General features: G+C 42.2%; 1 protein-coding gene across 13 annotated transcripts in view; it reads left to right on the forward strand.

The window, feature by feature from the left end:
- map2 (microtubule-associated protein 2) overlaps positions 1 to 23557 on the forward strand; it is an 88526-nt gene that overhangs the window by 55792 nt on the left and 9177 nt on the right. For 6 of the 13 annotated variants that reach the window (XM_076746455.1, XM_076746459.1, XM_076746460.1 and 3 more), the window contains 11 exons: positions 1130 to 1219; positions 3490 to 3564; positions 5930 to 6145; positions 8046 to 8360; positions 9489 to 12677; positions 12985 to 13227; positions 13857 to 13994; positions 15086 to 15147; positions 17310 to 17451; positions 17919 to 17975; positions 18154 to 18461. In XM_076746455.1, coding sequence (XP_076602570.1) covers positions 1130 to 1219; positions 3490 to 3564; positions 5930 to 6145; positions 8046 to 8360; positions 9489 to 12677; positions 12985 to 13227; positions 13857 to 13994; positions 15086 to 15147; positions 17310 to 17451; positions 17919 to 17975; positions 18154 to 18461 — 4835 coding nt within the window. Of the gene's footprint in view, positions 1 to 1129; positions 1220 to 3489; positions 3565 to 5929; positions 6146 to 8045; positions 8361 to 8390; positions 9349 to 9488; positions 12678 to 12984; positions 13228 to 13856; positions 13995 to 15085; positions 15148 to 17003; positions 17163 to 17309; positions 17452 to 17918; positions 17976 to 18153; positions 18462 to 23557 lie in introns of those variants that run through there. The other 7 variants (XM_076746463.1, XM_076746464.1, XM_076746469.1 and 4 more) reach the window with 5 other exon arrangements.

Here is a 23557-nt window from a genome sequence, read left to right on the forward strand (position 1 = left end):
ATGGGATGTCAGTGTCACCTCCAAAAGGGGGGAGATCCTCCACCGTGAATAGATACATGAGCAAGTAGGGGAATTGTAATAGACATCTGCAGTCTGGCTGTTCACAGTCCACTGCAGTCATTCGAGCAGCTGAAAATATTCACCAGCCTGCTTTATCTCACACAAATTCAGGGGTACGGTTTGATTCAGGGGAACCTTTGTTGCTTATCTCTCCACTGTCACTATTAAGTAAAGCAAAACATGCCAAACAACACCTTGAAACAATACAGTGATCATTTCGTCCAGTATGCTTCAATTAAAAAAGGGATACGGTTGGATTCAGGCCAGAGTGAATGGTGTTAGTGTGAATTACAGCGTATACAGTTTGTTTGGTATTAGCTAAATAAAAAAAGACAATTCTTGACTGTTTATTCACAGCGCTGAAAACCAAATCTTCAAAAAAAAAGCAAAAGCAATAGTGAACAACTAACACTGCAAATATTAAGGCCACCATGGATTCATTTTTGACCGTGTAACATGTGCGTCTGGTCCAGGGTCAGTGTCATTTTTCTAAATCTTACACCCTCAGAAGCATTGAAGAGTGCATGTCCTTGCAAATGAAAAGAAAACGAAATTAGATGTCTTTTATCTCATACTGTACACTGTACACACTTAATTCTTAGTCTGCACTTGTTTAGGGATGCTGGGTTTCCATGGTGACAGTCGCAGCCTTCTCCAGCAGCCCTAGCATCCCCGCAGTTATGGAAACAATTTCAGCTCCCTCACACTGGCTTTCATCTCAGGGTTTCATGAAATGATTCGAAAATACAGTAATACAAAATGGATGGAAGATTTCATCCATATATTCCATGAAGGTTGACTGGGCTGCATGCTGTCCTTCAGCAACCCCCCCCCCCCCGCTTCACATCCTCACAGTCATTTCACAGACTGAAACCTGGAAGCTGCTCAGTACAACAACCACAGTGCCCGATGTGCTGGAGAGGCTGGGGATTTGCTGCACCTTTTGTTTCCCAGCCAGTCTGTAGATTTAAACCAAATTAATTCCATTTTTTTCAACTTAAGCTGCTACTTTTTTTTTTTACAATAATCTAAAAGTTTATTAACTGTGTGTGTTTGTGTGTGTGTTCAGAGCAAGTGTCAGCGCGGATTGTGCAGGAAGTGACGGCAGAGGCAGTGGCGGTACTGAAGGGAGAACAGGAGACTCAGAGGCTGCCATCAGGTAAGACACACACACTCACACACACACTGACACATACACTTGTACGAGAGCTGCAGTGGACATCACTCCTGTGGTCATGGGGGACTTGAGCCTGTCTAGCCAGGCATTAGACAGGTTACATACTAGATAGGTGGCCAGTCAAACTACATGGGACAAAATAGCAGACAAAAACTATATATTTTTTTTAAATTCTTTTTTAAAATCATGGTTAAGACAGCATATTTACGAAGTAGATTAGCTCAAAAAGCCCAACATATGTATATGGTGCAAAAAAAAAACCATATCTTGGTGGGGAAGGGTTGTGTCACGCGTGAGCTTGCTCATAGGCTTTGCTCTATCCACTCAACACACCAATAGAAGACTTTGGCAGTAAATGAGGATAGATTAGGCAGGAAAAGACTTATTGAAAGATTTATTTACACATCAAGCATCCTACATACAGTAACAATAAGGAAATGTAAGGGGAACAGATTTTACACATGAAATCTGTTCACAGGAATGTGGGAGCACTAAAAAGATGTATAAAGCCTTTTGTGTGTCCTGACGGAGCAGCCTGGAATCTGATCAACTGCCTCAAGTGATGTCACTTGAGTCAGTTGTGGTTGGAGTTGAAGAGGAAAAAATTAAAAAATGTGGGGGTGTGGAGTTAGAAAAAAGAAACTCCACATTGGATGTGGCTAACGTAGGTTTTGAGAAGGAGGAAGAATGTGTGGAATAAAAAAGACAATATGTTTGGTTCTGCTGAGTCAGCTTTTAATGATGTGAGTTTACAATATTACAGAAGCATAATAGAAAGTACTTTCAATTTTTATTTGCAGTTTAATTCATAGCTGATAGCTGGTGGCTTGTCCGACAAGGTTGCAGAGGCCAAGATGCGTTCAGCTAAATGTTCTGAGATGTTCTTTATTCTTTAATCTGATCCCTATTAGCTTCCACAAGTCACTCGTCTACCTGGAGTCTGTACAAAACAAGAACAGTTTAAAAACAAAAGAAAAGAAAGCAACCATTAAAGTCACACAGTGTCAACAAAAAACACAATACAAGCCAGAAACAAAGATCAGAAAACAAGTGAACGAGCTTTACACAGCTGCAAACAGCGGCAGCCTACAGTGGAAACAAAAACAACACTTTTCACTCCCACACCCAAAGCACCAAAAAAGAAACAAAAAGATTCCTAAAACAGCAACAACAAAAAACAAAATAACATCTAGTTGAGCCTCATTGTTTCCTTTTTGAACATTGATCTGTTTTTACTACTAAGAGACAGTCATAGCTACTTCACAAGAGCTAGACCCTTTTGATTTAAGACCCTTATGGGCAAGAGCACATTTCTCTACAGAGCAGCAGAACACTGGAATAATTTGCCCACAAATCTGAAACTGAATGTTTCACAGACCCTATTTAAAGTGCCTTATAGAAATGGTTGTAAGGTACCATGTACCATTCACCTTGAAATTTTTCATGACCAAGAAAACATGACCATGTGGACAAAGCTACCGTGTTGCCTCCTGTTTCTATTTATATGTTAATTCCATTGTCTGCGCTTGTCTTGTTTGTTGTTTTGTTTTTATCTTGTGCTGTGTAAAATGTTATACAAGAGTACAGCGATGGCTGCTCTGTTCTGTACAGTTTGGAGTTGTTTTTTTTTTTTTTTTAAGATATTTTTCAGCAGCACTTGACCAGATGACTGGGCAGTACTCCAAATATAACAGAACAAGTGACCAAACAACATCAATCATAACAGAAGATGGATCATTTGCATCACATTTCCATGAAATTGCCATGCCCTTTACCGTCTTTGAGATAATGTAATCAGTCTGGTCAGACTAAGACAGCAAGATATCTAATTCATCACCCACTAATTTGGTTTTAGTGACCTGTGCAACTCATATCACATCTGTAGACAAGCAGTCGCTTCAACAAGTACCTTCTGACTGCCAAATACATTTAGTCCTGGCAATGCTCAGTGCTACTTTGTTCATTTTCATCTATTTAGTTTTTTAGTTCATTTATTTATGTAACTCGACAAGTAGATTCTCTCTCAGCTCCACTAAAGTTGGTGACACACAAAACAAAGTTAAGTCATCATTAAAACTATATAGTAAATCATTTATAAAAAAATTAAAATAAAAGAGGCCCAAGCAGCTCCCTTGTGGAACACCGCAAGGTACTTTTTTTGCTGTCAGTTTGTTTGTTGTTGTTGTCTGTTTAAAATATATGATTTATATGACTATGCTGTTTTTTTCTCCATCCTCTATCTCCCTTTGTAGTTGAAGACACCACAAATTTGCCTCCCTCTCCTCCCCCTTCACCTGCTGCAGAGCACTTTGGTCCTCTGGAACAAGGTAGGCCAAGAACATCTGTGTGAATGTGAGAGTGTGTCTCTAATGGAGGAGAGTCTGGTTTCCTTGTTTTCCATGATGGTGATCGCCACCACATTTGGGTGCTGATGTGGGTTGGCTCTGGGTGTACTCTTTAATCCCCCCTCTCTGGACACACCCCACCTACAGGGGACAAACCACACATTGGTGCCCGGTCAAGAAACCTGTACACACCAGAGTTGCTAAAAGCAGGAACATGTTCTCCATTTTTCAGACATCCATTTCTTCTGAAATCCTGCTACTTCCTCCTCATCGTCCACCTGGAGCGGATACAATTTGTGTCTTCATCATCATCACCATTTATCTCTTAAAGAAGGAAGCACTCACATGCGTGACCACCTTGTTATTACAAGGGCACTCATTTTTTATCATCCTCTTCTCCCATTTCCCTTTCTAACCTCCACACATCGCTGTCTTCCCACACACTAATATGACAGCCAATTTAGGTAACCGTCCAACTTCTTGTTTGTCTTTTTTGTTGAATTATGTCTTTAGTTTTGCATGTACAATCATGGTGTTGTGTTTTCTTGTCGTTGTCCACTGTCAGTCTATTTGTATGTGTTTGGCTGTGGCTATAGATCAGAGGTTTAGCTCTATAAACATTACTTGAAGACATAGCTGCGCTCAAGCTAAAGCCAAAGTATTTTCTGACTGAAGCCTAATAACGAAAGTAAGGTTAAAAGAAGAAATTAGCCAGTATAATAAATCCACTGCAGACTATAGAAATGGTGTCAAGATGAAATGAATAATCTTTGTGAGCCTAGCTGTCCATCAAGGCTCTAACTTGGCATACTAGCATTTAGCTAGGTGTGCAAGTATTAGCTAGCCTTCTGAAGTTACAATATTCTAAATATGCTGATAAATTGACTGAAATTAACTTATTTTATACCTTAAATTTAGAACAGAATTTGTTCTTTGCCTCTCAGTTTTTCCCTATCACACTGTGATACTGTGTGGTTCTTTATCTTTAACTTCAAAATTTTAGTTGACGCAATGCAGTGGTTTTTGTGCAGCTGCCTGCAAGAAATGGTTGTACGGTGTATCTAAAACGTCACTCTGCTTTATGCTTGGCCTTTGTTTTGATGTCTGCTGAGTGTGAAGTGACTGGAATGTCATGAGGTGAGCCTGTAGGTGGGCCAGCCATGCACCAAATACAGTCAGGTTTGTGAACATTGTATTATTTGTATAGTAGAACAGCTGATTTTCAGTCACAGGGGTTCCTGCAGAATGTGACAATGTAGAGATAGAGGTTTAGTTATTAGATGTGTTGTTGTGTTAGTGGTCTTGACACTGAACAGGTACTTACTGAAAAGGCTCAGTCATTTCAGGACCTTAGAGATGTTGCAAATATGTCTTTTAAAAATGATGATTAGATGGTGTCTTTAACTGGATCCATAGGTTTGGTATAGCACTGGTATAGGGGTTTGTTTGTGTAGTAGAAATGACAAAACACACACATTTCTGATGGTGTTACTACTACAACTACTGCTGTTTTAGTGTTATAACTGTTGTCATACGTGTTAAATCACGTTTTGTGTTGTGTGTCTTTTATTTAGGTGTAATCGTTTATATGGGAATTGTATTGATACCTTCCTCAAACAATACAGCATACTAATTTTGTCTGTCTCAGAGTATGGCTGGCCCCCAAAGCTTTGTCACCTTTCAGTTGCTTGTCACCGTCTCCTTGTCAATGTCCTGTGTGTTATGTTTCTCTTGCTCTCAACCAAGCTTTGTCCTTTTCTTGCATTCCCCTCTCTGGTGACTCTCTCTGTTTCTGTTGCCTATTTTGAATTTGTCCCTCAAACTTTATCTCCCTTTTCACTGCAAAAAATGTCCATCTTAAAAAGTCACTGTAGGATTTATCTAGTAAAGAACATTGTGAACATTTGACAATTTCCTAAAAGGACTGTAGCTGGCTCCAGTTAAATTTCTGATTTAGTGTGACCTCCCATTCAAAGAAATATCGTCTCATAGCTATGAATTCCATCTGAGGACCTAAGCCATAAAAAATAAAAAAGATAGATAATTTGTTGCGATGGTCCGAGTGTGGCTTACTTTAATACATGTTAAGAGACAATGTTTCCTATTTGTTTTGTTAGTTCTTTTTTACCAACAGTGCAAACCCCTCTTCTCTTGGCCTCCTGTCACTTTTTTTCAGATATTATGTTAAATCCCCTTTAAGATGGGCATTCTTTGGTGTTCTCTCCATTTTCTTTCATTGTTTCCTTCTTCTTTTTCCTTTATCTTCTTCCTCCTCTTCACTCTCTCTTTCAGTCCGTGTGTCCAGATTTCCCTGCAGTTCTTCTCCTTGTGTCTGTCTTGTTTGTAGATGTAGGGGATGAGGAGGAGGCGGGGCCTCTCCGCCGCTTCCAAAATTCTCGGGAGAGGTGCAAGTTCCTCGCCCCCTCCATCTCAGTTTCCGTGCCCGAGGACGACCCCTACCACTCCGACGAGGAGTACTATGAGCACCCATTGTTCAGCCCAGAGTGGACGCACTCGGGCTCTCGCCCCACAGGGCAGGCCGTGGCCTTTAGACAGATTGAAGGTGAACCACGCATGGTTCCTCTTTGCCATTTCCCCACCCTCCATTCCTCTCTCTCTCGCTCTCACTCTGTTTCTCTCCTTTCTCTTTTTAACACCAATTACCTCTCCTTCCTCTGTGATTTGAACTCCTCCCTCCCTCCATCCCTCCCTATCTCCGTCCCTCCGTCTCTTCGTCCGTCAGTTCGTTTCTTCGTCCGTCAGTTCGTCTCCTCGTCCGTCTTTGTGTGTGTTTGTGTGTCCTTGTGATGTTTGTGCTCTCACAACCTGAGCAATTTAACTTTTTGTTTAACAGTCTTTTTTTTTATTTTTTTTATTTACTTCACCCAAAGCCATTGCTACCTGTGGTTGCCACTCCGTTCAGTCTAACACATAGCAGTGATGTCTCTTAAGTAAGACAATGTCTCAATTGTGATTCACTCAATGGACATAATACACTACAGTTCTCATCAGTAAGACCACATGGCTTACTTTTGGGTCATGCGTTAACTTCCAAATGGCTTTCATGAATATCTCAGAGACACCGTGCATTGATGACCTCCATGCACAAATTTCTCTATACCAATCATTTGTTGTGTTTTGGTCCATTCCTCAAGATGACCCCTCACCATGTCAAACCCCCGACCTCATCCTGAACTACTCTCACACACTGTGCAACGAGGAAGACTTTCAGCTCCACACACTGGCAAACACTCACATACAACCTTACACTTAGAAATACAAGATACAGGCAGTTATGTAGAGGGAATCTAGGACTTCAGTTCATTTACACTTAGGCTTAACATACACACAACATAGCCTTCTTCTATCCATCCATCAAAATAAATCCTTTGGCTGGGCAGCTTCAACAGTGGACAAGAACTTCATTTATACCTCTGCCTTCTCCCAAGCTTAAACTGATAGAATCTAACTCCCTTTCCATAGCAGCATGTCTAAGCTACACTAATACGATTCATACCACTGATGTGGTTGAGACTAGAATGCAAAAGACAGTATTGACCAATCTCCAAAAAAGCTATATTGATCCATCTATGTTTTTTTTAAAATGTACATTTTAATTCAGTAAACAATGACAAAGAAAAGAGCATTTCAGTGACTGTGAAACTGTATGAATAATGTTCATACAGGCTTATCAAGAGCCTCCCTGACCCCCATCATCACTGCTGACAAAATAAATTTAGTGGAAACACTGTTTTTACCAACAGCTGTGTCACATGCAGCAACATTTGGCTAGAAGGCAGCTGAATAGAATTAGTATAACCTTCGCAAGAACTCAAAAAGATACACAGCGATAGCTCCTGAAGAGGAAAGCTGCACAACCTCACACTAACCATTACACAGTTAAAAACTCAGTCTGTGCAATGTCAAGAATCTGAGGCACTTTGCTTTTTACTGAACCGGACTGCAGCTCTTCATGGTTGCCTTCTCTAAAGAGCCAGGGTTTTCAGAAGTGCTATGAGCAGAGGTGGTTGCGCAGTACTGCAATGTTAGGCCTTGAAGCGTTGCTATTTCCTTTATGTTTCCATTTTCCCTCAGTCAAAAATGATGATAGGCCAGTCTGGGTTGCAGGTATGGTGTGTGCAAGAGAGAGAGAGAAGTGATTTATATTTGATTATACAGTAAATACTGATAAGAAAATATGCATGCCTTTAACCAATATATCTTTGTAGATTCCTTGCATACTGAGTACACTAAGGACCTGAAATAGAACAGAATGAAAACCACATACACTCAACACTATACTGTACTATATGTGTGATGTACCTATATGTGTGAGCAGACATACACTTTAGGTCATCTTTTCCCAGAGCTGAAAGTGTCCCATCATAAGTTGTTCTCACATAGCCCAAGTCTGTGTTGCCTGTAGTCTTAATGTCTACCCCTCTCACCCTGTTTTTGAGAAGAAGAGGCCATGGAGGCTCTTACAGCTGAATACGAGGAGGAGGTGGAAGAGGAGGAGGATGAGGAGGAGGATGAGGAGGAGGAGGAGGAGGAGAGTGCAGAGGCAGCAGAGTCCGAGGCAGCTCTTGATGAGCAGCAGTGGAGCGGGGAAGAGCCCGAGCTGGACAGCCCCCAAGCTGAGCCCTTAGAGCAGGCAGAGGCCATAGACGAGGCCCAGGATCTAGACCTGGAGCCGACTGAAGCAGCTAGTGCTGCTGCAGAAATCTCGATGGACAGAGAGGAGGAGGAAGCAGAGGGTGAGGAGAGTCCTGAGACAGGTGTGTCCTGCCCTCTGCTCTCCTTGCCTGCATGTGACTGCATTGTCCACTGTATAAGAATGCCAGATGTGTCAAAAGGAACCCATAAGCATATAACATAAGCAGTATAATCCAGGTGGAATGGCAAGTAATCCTCCCTGCGCTCTGCTGTGGCTGCAAGGCAACACAGGCTTGTTGGTGAAAAGAGTCACATTCTTTTAACTAAACCTGGGTTTATTGTGTGCTATCTTTGCGCTTGTGTCTTCTTTTTTGTTCTGTGGTTTCCGTTTGTATTGGTATGATGAAGTGACGTGTTGCTGAACGTAACAGTGCTTTTGTTCACAAGCTAGAGGCTTACAGGTTTATCAGTATGTTTACACGTGGCTTGGTGCTGGTGTGCCGGTGCTGCGCGCTTTCTGTAACCATGAATCACACACTTACTATGATCGCTCATATTGTTATCATAATTCTGTGTACGTAACTTGCAGAGGATTTTGTGTTGGCTGTCTCATGTTAAGTGTGGTACAGTTGTTTCATCAAATGCATTATTTTATCAGCAAAATTCAGATTCATTGGTTTTTTTGGTATGTTTGTTTGTGTTGCTGTTAGTGACAGTGTACAGCATTTCTCTGTCATTCACCAGTAAGGTTCTTCTGTATTTGTGCTAATATTCTTTGAATTATATAATGACATATGAAAATCATTATCAAGACCCAACATTAATTTGATGTTGATAAAACAACATTGATAGATGTGAACTGGTCAAATTCTCGTAACATTTCATTGTACTTACAAAGAATGACAGAAATGCTCCTCATTTTATATTTGATGTTTTGAAGAGTCGCATGGATATCCATATCCATCTACTATTGCTTGTTTCCCATAAATCAGCATCACAGTTGCCTCATGCCGGTTCCGTCACAAACCATGCCATACTTTCATCCATCTGTGACTTGGTGGGCTCCGTAATCTCGCCGTACTTCTTCAGTGATGGCCGTATCATTGTGCTGTAAGTTTCTGAGGAAAGCTTTGCCTGTTTCTGTGATAACGGCTTTCCCAGTCCCTGGCTTAATAAATACCTCTTGCAGCATGCCAAAGCATTACTTCTCTGTGGTGATCAAAACAGCCAACTTACAGATGTCCTTTCAGCCTTGAAGATGGACTCAGACAAGCAGGGCAGTGACAAAAGTGGTTCGATGAGTCCAGACAGCATTGGATCGGAGAAACGCCCAGAGGAGTTTTTTGAGCCCCAAGTCCAAGGCTTCTTTGCTGGTGAACGAGTTGTGCCAGAGAGCCCCACCATGGATATGCCATCCTTTGTACCACCTAATGTTCAAAACCAAGCCAATGTATCTGCCAAATCACTCACACTTCAGCCTACATATGGTGAACCGATCACGGTGTCAGAGAAACAGCCGTCGGTAGAGGTGGTGGAGTTCAGCAGCATCTCTGACTTCTCAGAAGACAAAGTGCAAGGAGGAGACTCATCAAGAGATGAAAGAGACAGATCTGGTATGTCAGCATATTTTGAAACATCGGCCATGGAGGTTGATGAGGCTCCCCAGTGTAAGGGTGAGGGTTATTATGAACTGAGCACAGCTGGTGAAGAGAAGAGTACAGTCGATACCAGATCCCAGGAGATCAGCTACAGCTCGCTAGCTGGAGCCCAGGATAAACCTGAAACTATAAAAAGTACAACAGAGGACAGTAGAGTATTCACAGTTCCTGACAGGAGTAATGACTGCAGGCTTTCCCCAGGTAAACTAGCCTTAGAGCAGAGAAGTTACTCACTTAACATCACCATTGGAGCAATGGATCAGAGTGGCCAAGGCAGACCAAGGAACTTCTCCCCACTAGCCACAGATATCATGTCATACACTAGTGGAAGTCTAGATGAGTCAGCAGACTACCTCCCAGTTACTACACCCTCTGTGGATAAACCTCCATCCCTCCCTCCCCTGATCTTGGAGACTGCAGCTTCCGTCACTTCAGATTCATCATCTCCACCAAGGACCACTGAACCAGTTTCAAAATCCAGCCCTGAACCAGAGTCGCCAGAATCACCACAGCCCCTTAAGAACACTTTTAAAAATGGCACAGTAATGGCACAAGACTTGCCTGAGATGCTGGACCTTGCTGGTACCCGTTCCAGACTTGCATCAGAAAACAATGACCAAGAAATCACCCGAAGAAAGTCAATTCAAGCTGATGCTCCTGCCCTCTCTAATGACCCACTAGCTAGCCTAGTTTCAGGGGAACAAAGTCCCAGAAAGAGTGACAGCCAGCTGGAGGAGATGGGCTATTGTGTCTTTAGTGAATATTCAGGACCCATGCCTTCCCCTGCCGATGTGTTCAGCCCAACAGACACTTCTGCACAGGTCTTCACCCCCTCCGTCCTGGAGGAGAAAGTGGCTGAGCAGGCTAGGAAATTAGCAGTCAGAGACACATCTGTGGAGGACAAGAGCCAGCCATCAGGAGTTGCTGATGTCACAGAAGAGAAAGACCAGAAGCAGGTAGAGAGAAAAGACTCTGCTGAAGAAAAAGGCAAGGAGGTGGAAGATGATCAGCTGAGTAAAACTGTAAGTGAGATCCCCCATGCTCAGCCAAGTGAGTCCTTTGTGACACCAACAGTCACCGTGACTCTGGAAGAAGGCGGGAGGTCACAGAGTGAGACTGAACGACAAGGCAGTGGTGACGGCTCAGTGTCAGAAACAGAGATTGCCGACTACGAGAGGCAGATCCGCAAATTGGAGATGGAGGACAGGCCTCTGAGTTTGGAGGAGGAAAGAGAACTGCAGGAGCTTCGAGAGAAGGTGAAACTGGTCCACCAGGAGGCCTATGAGGAAGTGGATGCCGAAGATGTGTACCAGCTGACTGGTGTGGCCAAGGACCGAATTGCAAGACCTGTCAAAACTTCACCTGCTTCGTCTGTGGAGAGCAACATCGATGATGACAAGCTGCTCTCCCCAGTGCTCTCACCTTCCAAGCTTAAACAAAGAGAAGTGTACGGTTCCCCCAAAAGATCACCTTCACCAGTGTTAGCAATAAACAAAGAGGAGAAAGAGGAGTCAGAACGAAAAATGAGGGAAGCACAAGAGAAGGAAGCAGCTGAGAAGAAAATCAAAGAAGAGAAAGAAGAGGCAGAGAGGAAAGAAAGGGAAATGAAAGAAATTGAGGAGAGGGAAAGGAGAGAGAAAGAAGAAAGAGAGAAAGAAGAGGCCGAGAGAATATTGAGGGAAGAACAAGAGAGGAAAGAGAAAGAACAGAAGGAGCAGGAGATGAAAGAGAAGAAGGAGAGAGAGGAGCAAGAGAGGAAAGAGAAAGAAGAAAGGGAGAGGAAAGAAAGAGAAGAGAGGGAAAAGTTGGAGCAAGAAGAGAGAGAAAGGAAAGAAAGGGAGGAAAAAGAAAGAATAGAGAAGGAGTTGAGAGAGAAGGAGGAGAAAGAAAAGATAGCCAAGGAACTAAAAGAGAAGGAGGAGAAAGAGAAGAGAGAGAAGGAACTAAAAGAGAAGGAGGAGAAAGAGAAGATAGAAAGGGAACTAAAAGAGAAGGAGGAGAAAGAGAAGATAGAGAAGGAACTAAAAGAGAAGGAGGAGAAAGAGAAGATAGAAAGGGAACTAAAAGAGAAGGAGGAGAAAGAGAAGATAGAAAGGGAACTAAAAGAGAAGGAGGAGAAAGAGAAGAGAGAAAAGGAACTGAAAGAGAAGGAGGAGAAAGAGAAACTAGAGAAGGAACAAAAAGAGAAAGAGGAGAAAGAGAAGATAGACAAGGAACTTAAAGAGAAGGAGGAGAAAGAGAAGATAGAAAAGGAGCTGAAAGAGAAGGAGGAGAGAGAGAAAGTGGCTGAGGTGGACAAGCCTCAGGAGAAAGAAGCTGCAAAACCTGTGGAAGCTGAGAAGGAGCAAGAAGAAGTTGAGGACGACGTGTTAGAGAAAGCAAGGGCAGGAGCAGGAGCAGCAAAGGAGATCCCAGAGACTCACGCCGCCATCGAATCAGTGGTGACGGTCGAAGACGATTTCATCACTGTGGTCCAGACCATCGATGAGGCGGAGGAGCCGGGACACAGCGTTCGTTTCTCTGCTCCACCTGAGGCTGAAGCCCTGTGTGTCGCTGCCCAGAAGGAGGAAGAGGAGGAAGAGGAGGAGTCTGTGGAGTTGGCCCAAGAAGCGGACATAGAGGCTGCCAGTCTAGAGGAGGTGGGTGATGTTCCTGAGACCCCCGCCTCTCCTGAGAGAGAGGCTCAAACTGTAGAAACTGAAGGGCAGACGGAAAGCTACGATAGAGACGAAACCACGATGGACGACTCCATCCTGGACAGCTCCTGGGTGGACACACAAGGTGAGCTCTCTCAACACATTCTCCTCCCAGGATGTCAAATACCAACGCCGCTTTGCCTCCTCAAAGACCTCCTGGGTGACAGTCCTGTATGTGACGCTCTTCCTGCTATGTCGGGTGGAGCAGTTGCTATCAGTGTCTGATCTGTATGAGACACCAGTGGACATGACAAAATGTTGGTATTTGACACCCTGGGTTCTGTCTCTTTGATGGTTTGTTCCTTCATATTGTTCGTTCCCCTCCTCTGCTTCAAATACACACCTTTAACACTGTCTCATGTTTTTCATGTCTTGTTTTTGACACTCCGCAGATGATGATAAGAGTATGGCAACAGAGCACATTGAGCCTTTGCCCAGCCTTCTCAGCCCAGCCAAAAAGCCTGCTGCGGTCCAGAACAAGCAGACACAACAGAAGAAGACAGAGAAACAGGAAAAGCCGGTCAAACCAAAGGCCAAGGGAGGGCGGCCCAAAGGTCGAATCTCCACACCAGAACGCAAACCTGTCCGCAAAGAACCTGTCTACATCCCCAGAGAGGAAGTCAAGAAGAAAAAAGGTTCTCACGACACTTCATTTCTTAAACTATATTCATAGTTGAAGTAGTTCTTTCTATGCAGCCATTACCGGAATCTAGTTATACAAATGTTATAATACTATAAACTAGTGTAGCCTAAATTATTTCTGTGCTGAATTACTGGTATGAAACAGAATGAATAGACATGCATAGAAAAGAGAAAAAAAAAGAAAGTTATACAGCATTTGAATGTCGATTAAGAATTCAAATGCCGAAGTTGTGAATAAAACTATTAATTATTACCATACCATGTATCTTATCTGCTGCTCAAAAACTGTAGTTCTTGCTTTAGAAACGATATTATAACACGTTTTGTCTTTGTCCTGTGCGTTGAGGAAAGCAATTCAAAGGCTCAAAATCATCATGTGCCTAAATGGGGCTCTCTGCTGTTCTAAATGCATAATTCTTGTGATTTATTGCTTACTTATATAACTGTTTGTGTCAAAAAATGTGTTGTCTTAATATCTACCTGACACATTGATTTGAGTCAGCGGTTATTAGGGGAATTTTTATCCTGCAGTGCTGCATATTTTAACGTGGTTCAGCATCTGTCTGTGCTTATTGTTGTGTCTCTGCTTTTGTCAACGGCCCTGTTTCCTCTGATACTGTAGCTGTGATCAGGAAGACTGAGCTTACCAAAAAAATGGAGACTCAGACTCAATCCCCATCCAAGAGGACTGTGATGAAACCAGCCGTCCGACAGGCCCGCCCCACCCAGCACCACTCCTGTCCTAGAAGGAGACCCACAGGTGACGCACTGCCTTGGTCTGAGAGAGGCACCAGACCATCAGTTCCCACCACGTCTTACCTCCACTGTCAGCTTCTGTTTGGTTTTGACATCCATTTTCTTTTAATGATTACCGCCTTTTGCTTTGGTCATGTGTGTTTCTTTGACGTTGATCCCAATAAAGGTTGACTGCCGTACGTGTTTCATTTGGCTTCATTTGTTTTCGTGCACATTCTTTCTCTGTCCTTTCAAGAGAAACTTGACACCAAGCTGAAAGCATCGTTTCACTGACGTCCTCTGGCTGAAATTTGTGATTTCAGGATTCACTGAACACGCTCCAAATACATTTCTACATCACCACAGCAAGGTCAGCAAAAACAAGATTTTCAGATGGTGTTAAGTTACTATTAAAAATCATCCTTTCTTTTTTTTTTTTTTTTTTTTTTACCATTTTCAGCCAACTGTTCTCATGTTCTTGGTGAGCTGATGCTTTGCACATTAATATACTAATAATTAAGTTTTCCAAATATTTTAAAGTTTATCTGACAGTAATGGTCAAGCTGTTTTTTGTGAAAAATCCATACAGCGTTCCTGACCTCTCTGATCTTTTTAAAGATTACATATCCTCTCGAGCTCTTTTCACCCTTCACCATGGTTGCCAGGCAACAAGTAATCCGTGGTTTTGTTCTATGGACCTGATAATATAAAGACTCTGTAATGCTGCCTTGTCCCAGAGGCACTTTGCACTTCATTTTCCCCTGACGGACTGGATTCTGTGTCACTGATGATGAAAGCCCAGTATGCTGCTGCATTGCCCCAATTAGATTATTTTCCAGGGTTGCCTTACATAATACAAAATCCCCCATTCTGTGTGATATCTTGCCAAATCTTTGCAGAACAGAGCTCTCAAGGGGGCAGTAACCCGCTCCCACAGAACATTCGATTTGTCATATAGCTTTATCATGCCAGGTTAGGGAATAAACGTTGTATTTTTGTTCTTCTGTAGGACATTTAAAAGGTTCTCGCTTCCTCTCTTTCTGTGTCTTAAGGTTAAAACATGAATTCTGTCTATGTGGTCTAACATTTCTGTAAATTTGTTTGTGTCTGTTTCAGAGGCACTGCCAGACAGTCGTCAGCCTCTCAGCGTTGCCAGACAGTCTCGCGACAGAGCATCAGTGAGTATACTCCACCAGCCCAGCAATGGCTTGACCTCTGGCACCAAAGCCAGACAGAGAAATACCATATCGAAGCTTCAGTGGCGCACAGCCTGAATCACCAAGTGGACTTGCAGTAGAGCAACTAAATAGATATGAGTCAGGACAAAGTGACACTGAAGGTAGAATCCAAAAACGTTCTCCTCAAGAGCAGGTCAATCCTGCTTTCTCTGCCTCCAGAAAACTGGACTCTCCAACATTAGATCTGCTGTCACTCATCTTTTTGCCATCCGTCAGGATACAGTCTTAGAACAGAAAGGTTGGTGAACATGAGCATGCTGTGCGCAGTTTACTGACATCGTATGTTAACGTGCGATTACAGCATATTCAAGTTTTTAGACTGTCCCCCTTTTTCTACCAGCATGGAGCTCATGCACAAGTTGCCTCCAGAGTCTTCAGTGCAGACACTGAAAGGGATAAACATCACATCAATTAAGCAGAATGATTATCAAAAGAATTAACACTTCTTAAAAAGCTATTAAATGTTTTCTCTTGTGACTTCCAGAGCAACCTAGTCATCTGTTCAGATGAACACATTACACACTGTTCAAGTGAGCGCTGTCTGCCCTCTGTCTAAACCCTAATCTCTGCATGGAAAACAGTGTAGTGCATTTCTATTTTAGCACCACAGCTCATTTTCCTTTGTATTTTATGAAAAAAAAAAATATTTACGTTGGTTGGTTTTTGTAAAATGTTTGCTATTGTTGCCTTGTTAAATGGCTTTTTGCACAAGTAGACAAGACAGATCCATTTAGAGTGTTTTTTTTTTTCGTTTTTTTTTTAACTAAGTGGGTGTTGAAGCACCCTGTGACTTTTCTCTAGCGCCTGTGGTCGTGACTCCATTTCACTCCTCCACCATGCTAATGACAGTTACTGTGTCTAAAACAGCACAGTTTCTGCATTTCTTAAATGTCATGTCATAGCAGCATATTGTAAGTGTATTGTGTCACTTTGAGCCCACATTATATTTCACTTTACTTCCAATTTACTGTCTTCCAATACATCTGTTGCTATAGCTGTGTTTCCACCCAAAGTAACAGCAACTTTTAGTGCCAGGAAAAGAATGAAAAGGTTCCTTCTGCAAGTTGTTTCTGCGTCTCCACTGCAATCTAAACACCCACAAAGAACAGGCCAATTAGTCCGCTGATGTATGAAAAAAGCAACATGTGCAACTGTACAACAATGATGATGCCATGTAAAGTGATGGACAGGCATTGTTATTATTATACTGGTATCATATGTTGCTGCGTGAAGCACAATGAACAAACAAACTGGTTTGGGGCTGCAAGCCTCACCCTCAAAGTTCCTGTACTTTTGGAAGGTACTACCCCCCCCAAGCAGGGACTTTTTGGGTGTAAAATAATGCCCCTGGAACTTAATTTAGACCTGCTTCCTGTGGTGGACAGCGAGCTCATGCCAAGGTTTCCAGTCCCTGGGGAAAGTTCCTGCGGTGGAAACGTGATTATCTGCGGTGTGACATGAAATCTTGCATGAGCATGGTCAACAATCTTCTTCACATTCTTGTTATTTGTTTAGCATTTTGATGTCATACATTTTTTTGTTTCTGTACTGACAACTTCACAATCAGTGTGCTTAAATGGCTGTTATAATGGGCTACGATTAATTGCTAAACAAACAAGATCTGATATTGATATCACATCCTTCATCCCACAAAGAATACATCTTGTGCATCAGATCTTGTGCATGGATAATTTATGTTATAGTACTGTTATTTTCACCACTCTTGTGTTACCCTGTGTCCTGTATGTTGGTGCCATGCTACTCACCCACTGGGCCTCATCGTTGTATCATCTCAGTGCCATGCCCATCGTTTGCCAATAACAAAGATCCCCACCTCCATATCCAGAGTGGCTGCCTCATTAGATAGACCCCGGCCATCCTCAGTAGAGCCTCAAGGCTCCCCAGTATCACAGAGACTCCTCATCAAGGTAGGTGAATGATAGAGCAGCACTGTAGCTGCAGAGCTGCTGTAAAGAACATGAAAACATTACTTTCATTTGGCAATATTGCCCGTTGTCATTTTACCTTGTGTTAAAAACAAATCACAGCCTCACTGGCCCTACAGGATCTACTCTTTGTCTCTGGTGTTTGTTTCTCAACAGGACGGTGGGTCATGGAGCCCTGACAAGAGGTCCTCTCTGCCACGGCATGCCTCCATTCTGAGTCGCCGTGGATACCATGACCAGGAGGAGAGCTCGACTTCCATCACCAGCTCCGGCTCCACAGCTCCTCGCAGACCCACATGTAGGCTGCAGCTCCTTTAATATTCACAAAGTATCTGAATTTAAGTGGTATTCGGTAGTTTAAATCAGTATCAAAACTAGTACATTCATCATACAAAAGCAAATAGTGTACCAGTGCTGATCAATCATTTTGTGAATTTAGCTTAAGAGAGCTCAAGTTCTATCCCGTTTCCCAGCTGGCTTCTGTTCAGCTAGCTTCTGTTCCTCAACTGTATTTCTCAGAAGCTAAAAGCATATTCATAGGGGTCTATGTTTTATTGTATGTAGCCTACTGTATGTGAGTATCTACTTTCAAAGCAACATTTGAAACATTTGAAGAGAGACATTATGATATTTTTTAACAACAATAAGATAGCATGAGTCTTTGCAATAATGTCAGTGACAAGTGTATTGTATGTATGTGTGTATTCTTCCCTCTCATCATATCTCTTTCTAAATCTGAAACCTTTCCTCTGTTGCTTCCTGCAGCGTTTCGCACAGAGATGAGGGCAGAGCATAGGACAGGACGAGCCCCTAGTATGACAGGTAGAGGGCATCTTTATACTTTCATACTCTGATAGGGAAAATGATTTATTGTAGGGTTACTGAATTGGAGACTTGAACTAGTCTGTGTTTTCTATGGCAATTAGAATAGTAGAACATTTTAATACTGCACCTCTACAGCTTCAGCTCCAACCCTGATCCTTTTATTCCTCCCCACCAGTTACAGAATCAGTGCGCTCCCGTTCCGCTCGCAGTGGCCACTCCACCCCCCGAACCCCTGGCTCCACAGCCATCACCCCAGGTACCCCTCCCAGCTACTCATCATCCTCAAGGACCCCTGGAACCCCACGCTCTCTCAGCTTGATTTCCCAGGAGAGGAAGGTGGCCGTGGTCCGCACCCCACCCAAGTCGCCCGCAACGACACCCAAGCAGCTCCGTATCATCAACCAGCCGCTGCCTGACTTCAAGAACATCAAGTCCAAGATCGGCTCCACAGAGAACATCAAGTACCAGCCAAAAGGAGGACAGGTGACAGTCTCCTCCCTCAGTTCCCCCAAAAGTTGTAACTCCGATCTAACTGCTTGCTTATTTCTTTGATCTCTGCAATGCTGCATTTTTTTTACAGGTTTCTATTTCTCCTACATGTCTCTGTTTCACTTATGGTCTCAGGGATGGCTATCTTAATCAAAAAGTATTTTTGTAGATTTGTGCAATATGAAGAATTGGTCAATATAAATGAGGATATCATCTGCATATAAAGGAACTTTGGGATTATCTCCGATCAGACTATTCTCTACTTGGAAAACGTAGTGTGATGTAGATCCGTTTTATGACCTGTTTACTTTCTGTCAACTGTACAGTAATTTTTCTTTTGCCTCCAATCTTAGGGATCACAGTACTTTTTATTCTCAAATTAGTTACTTCATTTTTCAGAATTACAGTAGTTTTGTACATATTGTTGATAGCACTTGTTAAGTTCTCCTCTGTGAGGTTTCACTCCTTTCCAGCTGATGCTGAGCTCAGGGCAAAGTAGGAAGTTAACATTTTTAAATTAAAGATTTAGCTAAACCTACAAGGGGTTTAAATTGTATGTGTCCATACAGTCGTCTAAAATTTGGCGCTTTAGACAGTATCAGTCACATCAATGTCGGTGAATATAATGTTACTGTGGACTTGACAGGAAGTAAACAGACTTGTACATGGACATATGTCACACTACACTGTGCAAGTAGAGAATAACCTGGATTCTGTCCTTGAACCATAACGCAACAGCAGAGTGTTTAACGGCCATGAAAAGACATGGAGACACAGAATAACCTATAAGCTATATCTCTATTTCTAGAGAAAATATCAGCAGAATATATATCATCGGTATGCACTAAGGCTAGTGGTAAATGTCCTGGTATGAATTGTATTGTAAAATGTGTTTTTGTCTAACATCATCTGGCTTTTTCCTCTGCCTTGATATGTTTATTTCCCATAGCCCCTCTCTCCCACCTCTCCACACTCATTGTCTGTTTTTAGCCTTAGTTACTTCTCTCTACTGTTAGTCCTTCGGTCACCCTGCTGACTCACCAGTGTGCAAGAACAATGAGATTAGAAAGGGTGGTGTTGTCTAAGAAAAAGTGTAATTCTCACAACTATTTATTATACACCGAATATGCAACGATTAAAATTAAGAATTTTGCACATTGTTTCTTAACTTACAGTGCATGAACTGCTAGTGCGCCAGACACGTCAAGGTTCCCTAGATCCTTAAATTCTATAAAAACCTTTAAAACAATACCTTTGATATTACTTTTGGCATCAGTGCCCCTGTATAAACCTATAGGCAGCTGCTCCTGGCACGTGCGCTCATACACATGGTTTTGTACTTCATGCCATTTGTAAAATGGCAGAGAGATGGGGTAAATGCACCAGTGAAGAAATTCACCTATGTAGCAGGAATTTGGGACTGAAAGGTGAGAAAATATCAGATTTGTCAAATGTCAAGAAAGAGAAGTTTTGAGAGCACATTAGTCAGAAAATACTTAAAGCTGCTTTAACATCACTGAGATGTTGAAAACACCCAAACGTACCAATGTGTCTCAGATCTCTGGCTGTGTTGTCATCCATGGATTTATCCTCCTGATCCTGAGGATAAAAGCTTAGACGGTTATTTTTTTTTACTTTTTACATTGACAAAACGAATGCCAGGTGTACTCATGTTATATTTTACCCCTAAACTTTACAATTCTGAGACCCCAATTTTGAAAAAACAGAAAAGTGACCTGACTTCATCTCACTGAGTGTGGGAACTGTGAGCAGTATTTGTCCCTTCAGTTTTTCCCCCAGCTCTGTGAACTGAGGACAGCTGAACAGAAATCTGCATTTCAAATCGTGTTTTCTGCCACTGCACAGAATCTGCATTAACAGGGTGTTTGGGAGTGTATACCCCACAGTGTGACAAATATCGTGTTCCAGCATGAATCTGAAACACAAAGTCAGCGCTGCAACGGAAATGCTAGTGATGAAAACAGCAGTGTGTCTGTAGCCATCACCTCTTACAGGCCTCCTCTGATGACCTGATTAGGAGTCTAAGCATTTGGCTGACATCTTTATGACTTGCCAGGTCTCTGCGCTGCTCTGTGCAGCCAGCCACAAAATAGGGAGGGATCATGCTCCAAATGCCTGCCTGTCATCTGCAGGAGAAATGGGGAAAGCAGAGTCTCTGTGCATATTTGCATGTGTGTTTGTGTGTGCAAGCGTGCATGCTGGGTCATAATCAGTCACTGTGCCATATCAAGGCTGGCAGTGCTGTTCTGAACATGCAAGTCTCTTTTGGAGTGGGGGTGTGTGGAGGGTGAAAAAGGGGCATGCTGTGCAGAGAAAGTGACAATTCTACTTGAATCTTACAAATTTTTATTCTCAACTTTTATTTTGGATGTGATTTTTTTTGCTGCTGAAGCTTGTTACCTGACGTAATGTGAGCATTTGTGAGCAGTTGCCTTCACAGCATATGTAGCGCCACATTGGAAAGCATTTTAACTGTAGTGTTGTAGCTTTTGAAGTGGTTGGCCATTACTTTAGGGGGAATTTGGATCCTTTCTTAGTGCTTGTGTTTGGCTTTCAGACTTTTGTACATCTGTCATTTGTAACACAGGTTGTGCTCTAAGAGCGTCACCTCCTCATTAGATGCACCAAACAGTTTAGTGTTAAATTATTTCTTATGTCATAACCTGAGCTGGGAATTTATACAGAAATCCTCTCTGAAATTATTGAGCTTGTCATGGAGTTGAAAGGTGGTTCTTCTTAATACTCTTGTTTCTTTGCTTTAGACCCATGAAAGATGGAAGATGTTGGAAAAATTATAACCCATCTGGAATCAGCCTCATCATAACACATAAATCTAGTGCAGGAGTACCATTTTGTACTGCATGTTAACTTATGTCCACCATACAAAATAATATGGATTTCACAGCTACTTTTCCTTTAACATCAGCATTTAAGCGGCTGTGATCAATATTTTCATATTAACAGTGTATGAAAACATTGTGACAATGTAAAAGGTGTCACGTGTGGTGATGAACCTGCAGAGAATTATCACCTGAATATACAGCTCCTCTTGGCTTAATATCAAGTTTCAGCTCATAGTGTTATTTTCAGGTGTACACTACCTGCTCAGCACCAAACAGCAGAGAGACCAGTCCAGTATCAGCGTGACTTTCCATGCACACAAACGTTACAGATTGAATTTCAGTTAGAATAATTTGAAACGAAAAACGGTTCAATTGTGGTTCTCAACACACTTGTCTGTCTTGTTCCTCCCGTGACTGAAATATTCTTGAACCACCCTTCTGTAGCATATTGTCAATACAGTAAGCTCCTATTTCCACATTGTCAGAACCAAGAAGTGCAGTCATGTTTTAGGCTCGGCTCTCATTAGTTTTTCAGTGTTCTTGTGGGTTTTGACCAGCCTTTAAAGCAGGAATATACTCCTCTCCCGACCTTTAGTAGTTCCCAGCAGCTCCATGGTCCAAGTAGTTCCAATTTCCTGGCAGCTGTAGTGAGCCTCCCCCAGCTCGTAGCAGGCCTCTGCCCAGCCACTGACATGTCCAATGATTGTCCTCATAGAAGCACACGGACCAGAATATGCCAACAGAGGCCAAACACAGGGCCTCCTGGATATGGAAGTCAGTGCTGCGCCTCATCTCCGTTACTCTGTGTCTGTCAGCAGCACACAGTGTGACCTGGACCAAAGACCTGCTGGTACACCTCAGCGCCGTTAATTATGGCACCATTTAGAGAGCCTGGATAAGAGTGTGCCACTGAAATAATTAAAAACCTTTACAGTTAAGTTTTAATCAATTAATACAAATGATTACAACTGCATTTTAATGAGGCATTAATAAAGACAAAGTAAGAAAAGAACGTTAAGCAAATCATTTAATTTACCAGTTGATAAGTCTTCTGAATTTCAGATGTTGAACTGAGTGCAGCCCACAGAGCAGCAGTGAGAGCTGTTTGGTCAGCTGTTGTAGGAGGTGTGGGATCAAGCTAATCAGAGCTCCGGCTCTGTGGGTTAGACTTAATATTTAACTTTCAGGTGCTTCAGACATGTTTAAATTCAAGAGATTTGTCTGTAAACTAACCGCTCATTAAATAGAAACTGTGAATGTTGTGGCAGGAAACAAAGTGTCCGATGGGATTGGCTATTGAAGTAAAGGAACATATTCACCATGAGCTAATAGCTTATTAGCATACATGTTAGTAGCATATTGACTATTTATTAGTTATAAAATACTTGTTAATGCCTTATTCTGCATGACCATATTCTATAACTACTAGGCCATTAAGTAAGAGTTTTCCCTCAATAACTCATGAATTATGATCTAAATAAGCTAACCCTGACCTCAAGAATAGGCCATTAACAGGAGGCAATATGCTACTCATATGCATGCTTGTTAGCAGCTTGTAAATGTGAACATGTGTACCTTAATATAAAGCATGACCAATTGATTATTATTCAGTTATTTGTGATTATAACTGAACCGTAAAAAGTTTATATTTATTTGAGTGACACACTCCAGGCTCCGTAGTTTTTAGCCGAGGATCTCTTTAAAGGAATGCACCAAGTTTCTGGCTGCTTTATCAACTTAATCCTGATGGGAACGCAGTGATAATTAGTGTGAATGACAGAGTGTTTATTCCCCTGATCTCTTGAAATGTGCTGCAAGGTTTAGCAGGAAATTGTTCATAGCACCAAGTACAGAAAATTTGTCCCGAAGTATTGTAGAGTTTTTAAGTAGAATGTTTATAGTCAATATGCATGTTCCTGTGAAATAATATATTGTTGCCCACCAACTAGAGAATTAGAGCAGCTATCATTATATTATATTGGGGTTTATGGATGATTGATGGGACAACTTTCCAAAAACTTGGTGTATTTGTTTCAGGCGTTGAACAGAAATGCCACATTAATTAAAAGTCACTAGTGCACACAAGCTCATGATCTCTAAGACCTTCCTAATGCATTCATACAGCATACATTCAATAGAGTACGTAACATGCATACACACACACACACACGCACACACACACGCACGCACACACACACGCAGGCACACACACAGTGATTCTTTAAG

Source organism: Chaetodon auriga, chromosome 13, assembly GCF_051107435.1.
Source record: "Chaetodon auriga isolate fChaAug3 chromosome 13, fChaAug3.hap1, whole genome shotgun sequence".
Lineage (NCBI taxonomy): Eukaryota > Metazoa > Chordata > Actinopteri > Chaetodontiformes > Chaetodontidae > Chaetodon > Chaetodon auriga.